General features: G+C 40.1%; 1 protein-coding gene across 1 annotated transcript; it reads left to right on the top strand.

Annotated features, from left to right (window-relative positions):
- Positions 1–6,990: 6,990 nt before the first annotated feature.
- On the top strand, positions 6,991–9,106 carry zbtb43 (zinc finger and BTB domain containing 43). Its single transcript, XM_056244115.1, has 2 exons — positions 6,991–7,076; positions 7,699–9,106. The coding sequence occupies exon 2, from the start codon at positions 7,721–7,723 to the stop codon at positions 8,963–8,965; it is 1,245 nt and encodes a 414-aa protein (XP_056100090.1). The 5' UTR covers positions 6,991–7,076; positions 7,699–7,720; the 3' UTR covers positions 8,966–9,106.
- The last annotated feature ends 2,672 nt before the right edge of the window (positions 9,107–11,778 follow it).

Raw genomic sequence — 11,778 nt, 5'->3', positions numbered from 1 at the left:
TTCTCGTGTTACGCAGCACGTTTGAGCTTCAGCAAGAACCAATGAGGTTCATTCTCGTGTTACGCAGCACGTTTGAGCTTCTGCAAGAACCAATGAGGTTCATTCTCGTGTTACGCATCATGTTTGACCTTCAGCAAGAATCAATGAGGTTCATTCTTGTGTTACGCAGCACGTTTGAGCTTCAGCAAGAACCAATGAGGTTCATTCTCGTGTTACGCATCATGTTTGAGCTTCAGCAAGAACCAATGAGGTTCATTCTCGTGTTACGCATCATGTTTGAGCTTCAGCAAGAACCAATGAGGTTCATTCTCGTGTTACGCTGCATGTTTGAGCTTCAGCAAGAACCAATGAGGTTCATTCTCGTGTTACGCAGCACGTTTGAGTTTCAGCAAGAACCAATGAGGTCCATTCTCGTGTTACGCATCATGTTTGAGCTTCAGCAAGAACCAATGAGGTTCATTCTCGTGTTACGCAGCACGTTTGAATTTCAGCAAGAACCAATGAGGTTCATTCTCGTGTTACGCAGCACGTTTGAGTTTCAGCAAGAACCAATGAGGTTCATTCTCGTGTTACGCATCATGTTTGAGCTTCAGCAAGAACCAAAGAGGTTCATTCTCGTGTTACGCATCATGTTTGAGCTTCAGCAAGAACCAATGAGGTTCATTCTCGTGTTACGCAGCACGTTTGAGTTTCAGCAAGAACCAATGAGGTTCATTCTCGTGTTACGTAGCACGTTTGAGCTTCAGCAAGAACCAATGAGGTTCATTCTCGTGTTACGCAGCACGTTTGAGTTTCAGCAAGAACCAATGAGGTTCATTCTCGTGTTACGCATCATGTTTGAGCTTCAGCAAGAACCAATGAGGTTCATTCTCGTGTTACGCAGCACGTTTGAGTTTCAGCAAGAACCAATGAGGTTCATTCTCGTGTTACGCAGCACGTTTGAGTTTCAGCAAGAACCAATGAGGTTCATTCTCGTGTTACGCATCATGTTTGAGCTTCAGCAAGAACCAATGAGGTTCATTCTCGTGTTACGCAGCACGTTTGAGTTTCAGCCAGAACCAATGAGGTTCATTCTCGTGTTACGCATCATGTTTGAGCTTCAGCAAGAACCAATGAGGTTCATTCTCGTGTTACGCAGCACGTTTGAGCTTCAGCAAGAACCAATGAGGTTCATTCTCGTGTTACGCAGCACGTTTGAGCTTCAGCAAGAACCAATGAGGTTCATTCTCGTGTTACGTAGCACGTTTGAGCTTCAGCAAGAACCAATGAGGTTCATTCTCGTGTTACGCATCACGTATCACGTTTGAGCTTCAGCAAGAACCAATGAGGTTCATTCTCGTGTTACGCATCATGTTTGAGCTTCAGCAAGAACCAATGAGGTTCATTCTCGTGTTACGCATCATGTTTGAGCTTCTGCAAGAACCAATGAGGTTCATTCTCGTGTTACGCATCATGTTTGAGCTTCAGCAAGAACCAATGAGGTTCATTCTCGTGTTACGCAGCATGTTTGAGCTTCTGCAAGAACCAATGAGGTTCATTCTCGTGTTACGCATCATGTTTGAGCTTCAGCAAGAACCAATGAGGTTCATTCTCGTGTTACGCAGCACGTTTGAGTTTCAGCAAGAACCAATGAGGTTCATTCTCGTGTTACGCAGCACGTTTGAGTTTCAGCAAGAACCAATGAGGTTCATTCTCGTGTTACGCATCATGTTTGAGCTTCAGCAAGAACCAATGAGGTTCATTCTCGTGTTACGCAGCACGTTTGAGTTTCAGCCAGAACCAATGAGGTTCATTCTCGTGTTACGCATCATGTTTGAGCTTCAGCAAGAACCAATGAGGTTCATTCTCGTGTTACGCAGCACGTTTGAGCTTCAGCAAGAACCAATGAGGTTCATTCTCGTGTTACGCAGCACGTTTGAGCTTCAGCAAGAACCAATGAGGTTCATTCTCGTGTTACGTAGCACGTTTGAGCTTCAGCAAGAACCAATGAGGTTCATTCTCGTGTTACGCATCATGTTTGAGCTTCAGCAAGAACCAATGAGGTTCATTCTCGTGTTACGCATCATGTTTGAGCTTCTGCAAGAACCAATGAGGTTCATTCTCGTGTTACGCAGCACGTTTGAGCTTCTGCAAGAACCAATGAGGTTCATTCTCGTGTTACGCAGCACGTTTGAGCTTCAGCAAGAACCAATGAGGTTCATTCTCGTGTTACGCAGCACGTTTGAGCTTCAGCAAGAACCAATGAGGTTCATTCTCGTGTTACGTAGCACGTTTGAGTTTCAGCAAGAACCAATGAGGTTCATTCTCGTGTTACGCATCATGTTTGAGCTTCTGCAAGAACCAATGAGGTTCATTCTCGTGTTACGCATCATGTTTGAGCTTCAGCAAGAACCAATGAGGTTCATTCTCGTGTTACGCAGCATGTTTGAGCTTCTGCAAGAACCAATGAGGTTCATTCTCGTGTTACGCATCATGTTTGAGCTTCAGCAAGAACCAATGAGGTTCATTCTCGTGTTACGCATCATGTTTGAGCTTCAGCAAGAACCAATGAGGTTCATTCTCGTGTTTTTTAAGCGTCAAAGGGGTAGTTGCGTATAGCTATCAATGGAGGGACAGAAATTGCTCAGATTTCATCACAAAGATGAACAAAAGTCCTACGTGTTTGGAACGACATGAGGGTGGGTAATTGATGACAGAATTTACATTTTTGGGTGTATCCCTTTAATGCTCCATAAGGTGGTGTTTGAGCAATTCAGTGGTCGGCGAAGCAAACCAAGGATCAGTATGATCTAGCGTGAGCAGTTTGGAGGACTGTGCACGCTAAGTGTTGGCAAGGTCTCTCCGGAGTTATGCCATGTTTTGTGCTTCAGTCGCTGTCTGTCAGTATCGGTGAGATTGCCGGTAGGAATATAATCATACACCATTGTGCTTTCCTGAGATCTATAATAAACCCCATTGAGTTTTCTGTCACCGTTCGCCTTGATAGTGTGTCCATCAAAATATTGATTCAGTACAATATGTAATGGCACATTGATTTTCTGCTGAAGGTGTGGAGTGATGGACAGAAGCTTGTTCTTTTTTCCTGCACGACCCAATCAAACCTCTGCACTCTCATTCTTACAGTTGAAGGAAGGGATTTTTATTGTTTTACGGCTATTGAGCTTCAGAGAAGGTTAAAGTTGGAATAATATTAATCTTTAAACCAACTCTGACAATCTATAGACAGACACCGGCTTCCCCAGAGAAAAAGTTTATTGCTTGTGGTTGTTCTTTTGTAACTCAAGAGGCTTAACTGAAGTATCAGCTTTGCCTCAGATGTTTCTCCCTAAAACTCCTTAAAGCAGAAATAACACAAGGAAATAGTTGATGTATACACTGTAAAATAATAATAATAAAAAAGTTTGCTACCTTAAACTACGTTTTTGTAAACTATTATAAAACCTGTTGGAAAGCATCTTTTGCAGCGATGTTTGTGTGAGCATATCAGTGAACACCCCAGACCACTCGATGAGTTTCACGTCTTTGTAAACTAAAGTTTAATGCGTTTTAGGAAGGATTGTTCCAATGCAACAATTGTGGAGGTGGGGGGGTGCAACCACAGAAACCGAAAATTCTCGGGCCAGCAGCATGTGTCCAAATTTTTATCTTAACCGTTCTATTTCATCAGAAACGATCTTGAAACAGGGCTTTAAGTGTAAAAATACCGAACTTGTGCTTTAAATTTTTAAGTACAATGAACTTAAAATGGATATTGACTTAAAAAATATTATTACAACAAGTTGAAAATTGCTTAACTTATTTTGATGAGTTAAGCAGTGTATAAACATATGTTTTCATAAACATTGATCATATATATATATGTATATTTATTTTTTTATTTTTTACAGTGTATATAAAATGAATGTGGATAGCAGCTCAGATCCTTCAGTTTAGAAATGTTTGGTTTCATACTGGGATCTGTCTGAGTCATGGTTATTACCATTACCATTAACTAAAACCAAAACCATTACAATAATTCCTCATTTTAATTTAGCTTAAAGGCCCACTGAAGTGCCTTGGAACGCATTTCCACTGAAACAGGAAGCTAAGGCGGAACATATTGAATGTTTCCTCCCCCTTTTCATATAGCCAATAGCGTACATGACAGCACCAGGAAGCGAATCCGAGCGCTGATGATACGTTGGATTCAATAGTAGATACATACTAGAGCTGTGAATAAATTCTAGCCATTTCATTCTTAACCAACATAAAGTTGGACAACGGAATAAACTCGAGCGTTTGAGCAACCGAACACACATCTCCAACCCATATTGCTCCGTCCGTGATGTGTCAACGTCGCTTTGACCAGGTGGTTTTTCAACGCATTCTCATCCCAAGGCCTCATATACTGACGCTTTTGCCAAAGCGTCTACATCCGACACACATGGCACCCTTTAGCGTCAATATAACACGCGGTTATGGGTAGGTTTAGGTCTGTTGTAGTGTTAGGGTTAGACCACTAGGAGGCGCCATATATGTGCGTCTCTTATTGACGCTAAAGGGTGCCATGTGCGTTGGATATAGACGCTTTGGCAAAAGCGTCAGTATATGACGCCTTGGGATGAGAACGGGCTGGGTATTTATAGCATAGGGGGCGGAGCTTTAGATTCTAGAGAGCATTTGATTGGACAGAGGATCTGATGAGACGCTGAAGTCCGCGGTGATGTCATAAAAATCCGTGATCCATTTTAGCGGAAGTGAGAGGCTGTAAGTTTTAAATGCTTATATCTCCTAAATGCAAATTTTGTTATTGTTTTTGAACACACCAGCTTATTCATAACCTTAAGTCTAACATATACATACTAAATCCTAAAAAAACTTTCAGGGGGCCTTTAAGTTGAAGTACTAAAATTAAATGACAAATTCAATTGAATTAACTAAATAAAAATGAATAAATTATATAAAGACATATTTTCAGACATAAAAACAACAAAATGACAGAAAAGGCTTAAAGTAAAAACAGAAAATATAAAAATAGAATATAATTCTAAACATTAACAAAACCTATAATAGTATATCAATGGTAGTAAAATAGCACTGGTCTGAGCAAATGACAATTTTGACAAGCAGCAGTTCTCCAATTGTTCTTCAAAAAATCGCACTGTTGTCTAAGAGAAAAATGTGCCTCTCTATGCAAATAATATTAAATCCATCCCACAATGTTATATTAATAGCAGCAGTTCTGTGTGTTATATGAACATATGAGGTGTAGGCCTATATATATCAGATTATAGGCTAATAAATAGTCACAGTTATCGTCATTCCAGAAAGATTCAGTATATATGGCTTGGGTAACTGAATAATATTCATACTGTCTGTATGAATGATAACATTATCAGGTGACTCAATCGTAAGCAAGATGAGCTTAGTTACAATCTGACAGCTGGGCAATTTTACAAGACAACATGTATATTTCATAAGACCTGCAGTGAAGCTGAAAGTCAACATGGTACTAACGTGTATTTTGTTAGTTTGGTAAAGCATATATCAAGCTGTTTCAACAATAACAGTGATTACATACATTGATATTCATGCATATAGAAAGAATATCATGAACTGAGCATTCATGTTTAACAAATACTTTTTATGTATAGCAAAACTTGGTATGTCTAGTTATATTTTCTGTTTCCATCACTCTTCAAGCTCCCATATTATACAGACCGATAGATGGATGGATGGATGGATAGATGAAATGATGGACAGATGCCTTTTGTGCACGAGAGAGAGTGTGGCACACCTGGAAGAGCTCTGGATCCTCTGATCTTTGCACCTGTGACTGCAGGAATGACTGATCAAGCGTTCAGCTCAACATGATGACAAAGACTCTCTTCACCACAGAACAACGGCTGCTAGTCTCTTTAATAGTGGATCATATCATTTCGAAATTGCCATCATTTTTAAACATGTTTTTTTTTCTTCCATAATGTGTAATTGTACACTGGTCTAATTGTGTATTAGTATTGGGTACAGTATTCAGCTAAATTCAACCTATTACATATAGAGTCCATTACACTGTCAGTAACGTCAGTATTTATAAAACACGCCATTAACCTTGTGTTTCATACTAATGATACGTTTTAAGACAACTTAAATTGATCAAACACTTGACCAATGATGCATTTAAGAAACTGTTTTGGTTTGTGAGATACCAAGTTTGGGCCAAAGTGGTCTGTTGCTACTCTTATCCTATAGCGCCACCTGCTGAGCAATTTAAAAAAAATACATGAATTCATTTTTTATTTTTTTTATTAGGATGACACAAGCCAAAACCCGAACAACCTGCCTGATCATGTTTAAAAATGAGTTTGAATAATTGGCCTGCTGTGGTTGATATCTGTAAAGATATCTGATCCTATACTGAACCCCCTCAGGAGTGAAAACACTAGACTAGAGCAACAAAAAATGCCAGACATTTAAAGTCAGTTTATGCCTTTACTTGACGTCTAGTCGAACGGTGGCCCAAGATATTGAATGTTTCTTTCTTTACTTCTTGTTGCACCATTTAAGAACTTACTTTGAAATAAAATAACATTTGTATTGACACTTTGCCAATATTATGTCTGCAATCATGACCATAACATAGCCTATTCTATTCTATTCTATTCTATTATTTTCTTTTCTTTTCTTTGTTATTTTCTTTTATTCTGTTTTGTTTTTGTTTAGTTTTCCTTTGTTTTCTCATTTTATTTTATTTTGTTTTATTATTTTGTTTTATTTTATTAATTTATTTTATTTTATAATTTTCTTTTCCTTTTCTTTTCTTTTCTTTTAATTTTTTCTGTTTTTGCTTTCTCTATTCTATTCTATTCTATTCTATTCTATTCTATTCTATTCTATTCTATTCTATTCTATTTCTATTCTGGGAAAAACGTCAATCTGGCACCCAGCGGAAAGTAGGCGTGTTTGTTTACATTTCTTCCTGCGCCACGCGACTGTGCGTGATGACGTAGGCGACACGCAGCGCGCTCTGGCTCTCGGAAGAGAGAGAGGTGACAGGCTAGCTTTCAGAAAACCGGAATAAAGTGATGCAGAAAACGGTAAGACGGACATTTTTATTACATTGCGAGTGAGACAGAAAACTGTACTAATATGTACGCGTCTTTTTCATGAACAACAATGTCTCTGTCGCCTGTTAACATCCATAAAGTCTCTTGAGATGCTAACAGGATAGCAGGTTAGCCTGATCTCCAATGTAGAGGTGTGAATTTTGACAGTTCACGAGTTTAAAAGATCATAAAATAGTTTTCCTTCGAATACAAACATAGATCTAGTTTCATAATTTTATTTAATCTTAATTTCATCTCTCCATGTGGATGATTTTGACACCAGAAATAATGTCAGTGTGTTTTTTGTAATCTTATACTAATAGTCCTCATTTACATCTCACCATATGACAAAAGAAATCCTAACAAAAAAGGTTGACATGGAAACCATAGTTGCAGACAAAATTAAACATTAAACATTATTATTTGCTATATTACCAAGTGATAAATTGATATCACTATAAATTGATGATACAGAGTTTGGCCAGACAATGAAACTTGTTTATTTTTCTTTCCTGACTGTGCACAATTATACGATTATTTGCATTTTGCATAGCTTTTTGAGCCTTCCAACCTTGGTTTTGAGCAACACTAACCTGTCCTGCCTTCTTCTTAGAGCGTTTAACTTTGACACAACCATGGAGACTGATGCAAACTCCTTCCACGTGGAGTTCCCGGACTTTTCCTGCTCCCTCCTGAAGAAACTGAACCAGCAGCGGCAGAGAGGACAGCTCTGTGACCTCATCGTGTCCATCGGCGGCCATCAGTTTCGTGCTCACCGGGCGGTTCTGGCCGCCAGCTCCCCGTACTTCTGCGATCAGGTGCTTCTGAAGAACAGCGCTCGCGTGGTGTTGCCGGACGTCATGCATCCGTGTGTTTTCGAGCAGCTTCTCTTGTCGTGCTACACCGGAGCGCTATCTGTGCCGTCGGGAGAGGTGGTGGCCTTCCTCACGGCTGCTAGCTTCCTGCAAATGTGGCACGTGGTGGACAAATGCACTGAGCTTTTAGAAGTTGGGAATAAGAAAAACAGCAGCGTTGGGAATTTCAACCACGGATCATCCCCGAGAGGGGACGGTTATGCCACCGATAACGAAGACAACGTCCAGACCGCGGGTCAAGCGGAAGACCTAGTCGACGACGGCCTTTCCATTCCCGCTTTGTCTCCAGATGATCCGAGCAGCGAGAACGGGTCGGATGCGATGGAAAACCAGTGCTCGAGACCTGCCTATGTGCCGCCGAGCATAATGGGACACAGAAAGAAGGTGCATATAAAAGCAGAGAGGCAGAATCGAGAAGCTTGCCTGTTCGAACACACCGCAAACGATTCGGATGAGAGCGGTCACAATCCAAACGCAGTAGAGGATTGCTTTGATGAGAAATTAGTGGAGTGTTTGGACAGAGATCGCACTTACGAAGAGCCCTCGGACTTCTACGGATCCTCCATGGAGGGTTTTTCGCAAGCCGGAGACGAGCTCTCCAACCCACCGTCCAAGGATGAACTGCAGCTGGAAGGAAGTGCAGATGTTCCCCAAGACGAGGCAGCGGTGGACGGTGGCCTAAAGGAGCAAACCTCTCACTCAGGGTTCGCCTCAGTGGTTTATAAGCTCTATCCGTGTCAATGTGGCAAAAGTTTTACGCACAAAAGCCAGAGGGACCGCCACATGAGCATGCATCTGGGTCTGAGGCCGTTCGGGTGCGCCGTCTGCGGGAAAAGCTTCAAAATGAAGCATCACTTGGTGGGCCACATGAAGATCCACACGGGCATCAAACCCTACGAGTGCAGCCTGTGCTCGAAACGCTTCATGTGGAGAGACAGCTTCAACCGTCACACCTCCACTTGTGCGAGAGCCCAGCAGACCCGACGCGCCTCCCAGATCTGCTAGTGGAGGAACGCTTGGGAAACCTCCGCATGGAAGCATCCTTTACCAGAATGCCAAATTAGCTGCTGTATACAGTAGGAAACTGAGTATTTTTGGGCTTTTATTTTATACAAGAACCTCTGGGAGTTCGATTTAGTTCATTTAGTCAGGTGCGCGCTGCCGGTCAAAGGTTTGGAATAAATACGTTTTTGCAATGCTTTTAAAAGAAGTCTCTTCTTCTGACCAAGGCTGTGTTTTGTTCAAAAATACAGTAAAACAGTTTAAATATTTGTACAATTTTAAAGAATCTGTTTTAAAATGTCATTTATTCCTGTGATGCAAAGCTGAATTTTCAGCATCATTACTCCAGTCTTCAGTGATCCTTCAGAAATCAAGTCAGGTCATCATAATTTCTCTAGCGCTTTATACAATAATGCATTATAAAGTTGCATGTTGTTCGGCTGCAGTTCAGTGTTGATTCAGATCATCAAGCTCTGCGAAAAATGTTGTCATCGTCCAGCTCAGTTCAGTTCAGTTCTCATACAACAGTGTCAGTACAGTCAGACCAATAATATTGTTGAATAAGAAATGAGGAAATGAAAAAAAGATATGAAATCATAATGCTGCTCAAGAAACATTTCTTATTATAAATGTTGAAAACAGTTGTGCTGCTCCATATTGCTGTGGAATTTGTGATACACTACTATTTGTAGTAATATAATAATGCTTTTATTCAGCAAGGATGCATTAAATTGATCAAAAGGGACATTTATAATGTTACAAAAGATTTCAATTTCAAATAAATGCAAAAACTTTGAACTCAAGTCAAAGAATCTCGATGCATACCCGAACCCTAATTAATAATTGAGCACCACTAATTGATAATACTCGAGTAGCAAATCATCATATTAGAGTGATTTCTGAAGGATCATGTGACTCTGAAGACTGGAGTAATGATGCTGAAAATTCAGCTTTGATCACAGGAATACATTACATTTATCATGTATTTCAGTAAAAAGAAGTTCTTTTAAATTATAGTAATATTGAAACATATGAGTGTGTCTACTGTATGTTCGATCACATAAAAGCCTTGGTCAGCATAATAGACTTCTTTTGAAAACATTAAAAAATCGTACATATTCCAAACTTTTGGTCGCTGGTGTCCCTCAGAAAACCTATAGTCTTTCCTCATGGAATGATTTAAAGCAACATTAAATCAAAATGGACCCTTTTTACTTTCTTAATAGATGTTATTAAAGTGAAATTTCCTGTTGACATAAAAGCCATTCTAATGTGTCAGAACCGTGTGATTATTATATCAGAAGGAATAAATATGACCATATTCTACCACAGACACAAGAGCCTTGAATGCTGTCGTAATATTCAGGTTATATACGCCTCGCTAAGCGCTTTGGACTTGTACTAAATTTAAACAAGGTGTTTATCTGGTGTAAATAGTAATGTTCTCCAGCGCAGCATTATGCTGGATTTCATTTGCTTTGGTTGCACTGGATTTTGTGTTTTGGCATTAACTCTGTTGCTGATCTCTATAATTTCACTGCTCAGCTGTAGAGCGCTTCAAATAGGATTTCACAGAGAGCAGCGGTTGTTCCATCCGATAATCCGTTCTAATCCATGTTATGCTCCAAAAGTCAACAGATTTATTAGGAGGATTTAGAAAAGGAAAAAGTCAAATAAAATCGTACATAATGCTGCATAAATGGCATTGACATTTTCATCTCCTTCTGCTAACAGTATTCTTGTGCTTTTTAAGTCAAATGTTTTTTAAAATGTGCCATAATTGTAAAATATTATAAATGTTTGTCTCTGTATGAGTGAATCTCACAAAAAACACGCCCAGGACATATTTCATAAAACAAAAAAAGTTATATTTTGCATAAAATAATTATCACATCCAATTCCTTTAGATGTTTTACGGTTTAGTTTGTTTGGAATTCTCAGTATATTCTCATTACTGTAATACAGGTGCATCTTTTTCAATGGTAGTGATATAGACTTAATTGTCTTTATGCAAAATATAACTTTTTATTGTTTTGCTGTTAAAGGGTTAGTTCACCCAAAAATGAAAAATATGTCATTAAGGACTCACCCTCATGTCGTTCCAAGCCCGTAAGACCTCCGTTCATCTTCAGAACACAGTTTAAGATATTTTAGATTTAGGCCCCATCCACACTACTGCGTTTTAGTTTAGAAACGGATAATTAAAACGAATACGATCTCCGTCCACACCAGCGTTTTAGCTGCGTATTAGAATTGATTTCCGTCCACATTAAAACGACTGAAAACGCGGATCACGTGACCATTCACCAACACTGGGCATGCGCGTGCCGGTGTAAACACAACTTCATTGATAAAATTATCCCACCATGCTCTGGGTTAACCCCAAACCGACGCTCCATGTACGGTCAACGCCGCCGCTGCACACGGGAATTGTCACAGATCGCTCGAATAATAGCTTGACTCCGGCGCATGTAGGCAGTTATAGCATTGTAAAATGCAGAATTTACTTGTACAACAGCGGCTAGCAAAGATGTGCGCCACGACTGATGACACCCAATCATAGAGCCGAGCGTGAGCCTCTACTACGTCATCGTTTCTAAAGTCCTCCGTTTTGACCCGTCTACACTAAAACGCCCTCCGGAGATTCAAAACGAAAAACGGATCGGCAGCGTTTCTAAACTTCTCCGTTTTGGGTCTCCGTTTTTGCCGTTTTAGTGTGGACGGGAGGTGCAAACGTAGCAAAAGGTCTCCGTTTTTAAACGAAAACGCAGTAGTGTGGACGGGGCCTTAGTCCGAGAGCTTTCTGTCCCTCCATT

The sequence above is a fragment of the Rhinichthys klamathensis genome, unplaced genomic scaffold, assembly GCF_029890125.1.
Source record: "Rhinichthys klamathensis goyatoka isolate OS25496 unplaced genomic scaffold, OSU_Roscu_1.1 h1tg000911l_1, whole genome shotgun sequence".
Taxonomy (NCBI): Eukaryota; Metazoa; Chordata; class Actinopteri; order Cypriniformes; family Leuciscidae; genus Rhinichthys; species Rhinichthys klamathensis.
The sequence above is the reverse complement of the archived record's forward strand: the minus strand, read 5'-3'. Positions and strand labels throughout refer to the sequence as shown.

Coding starts and splice junctions, on each gene's coding strand:
- zbtb43 (XM_056244115.1), top strand. CDS start 7,721: ATGGAGACTGATGCAAACTCCTTCCACGTGGAGTTCCCGGACTTTTCC.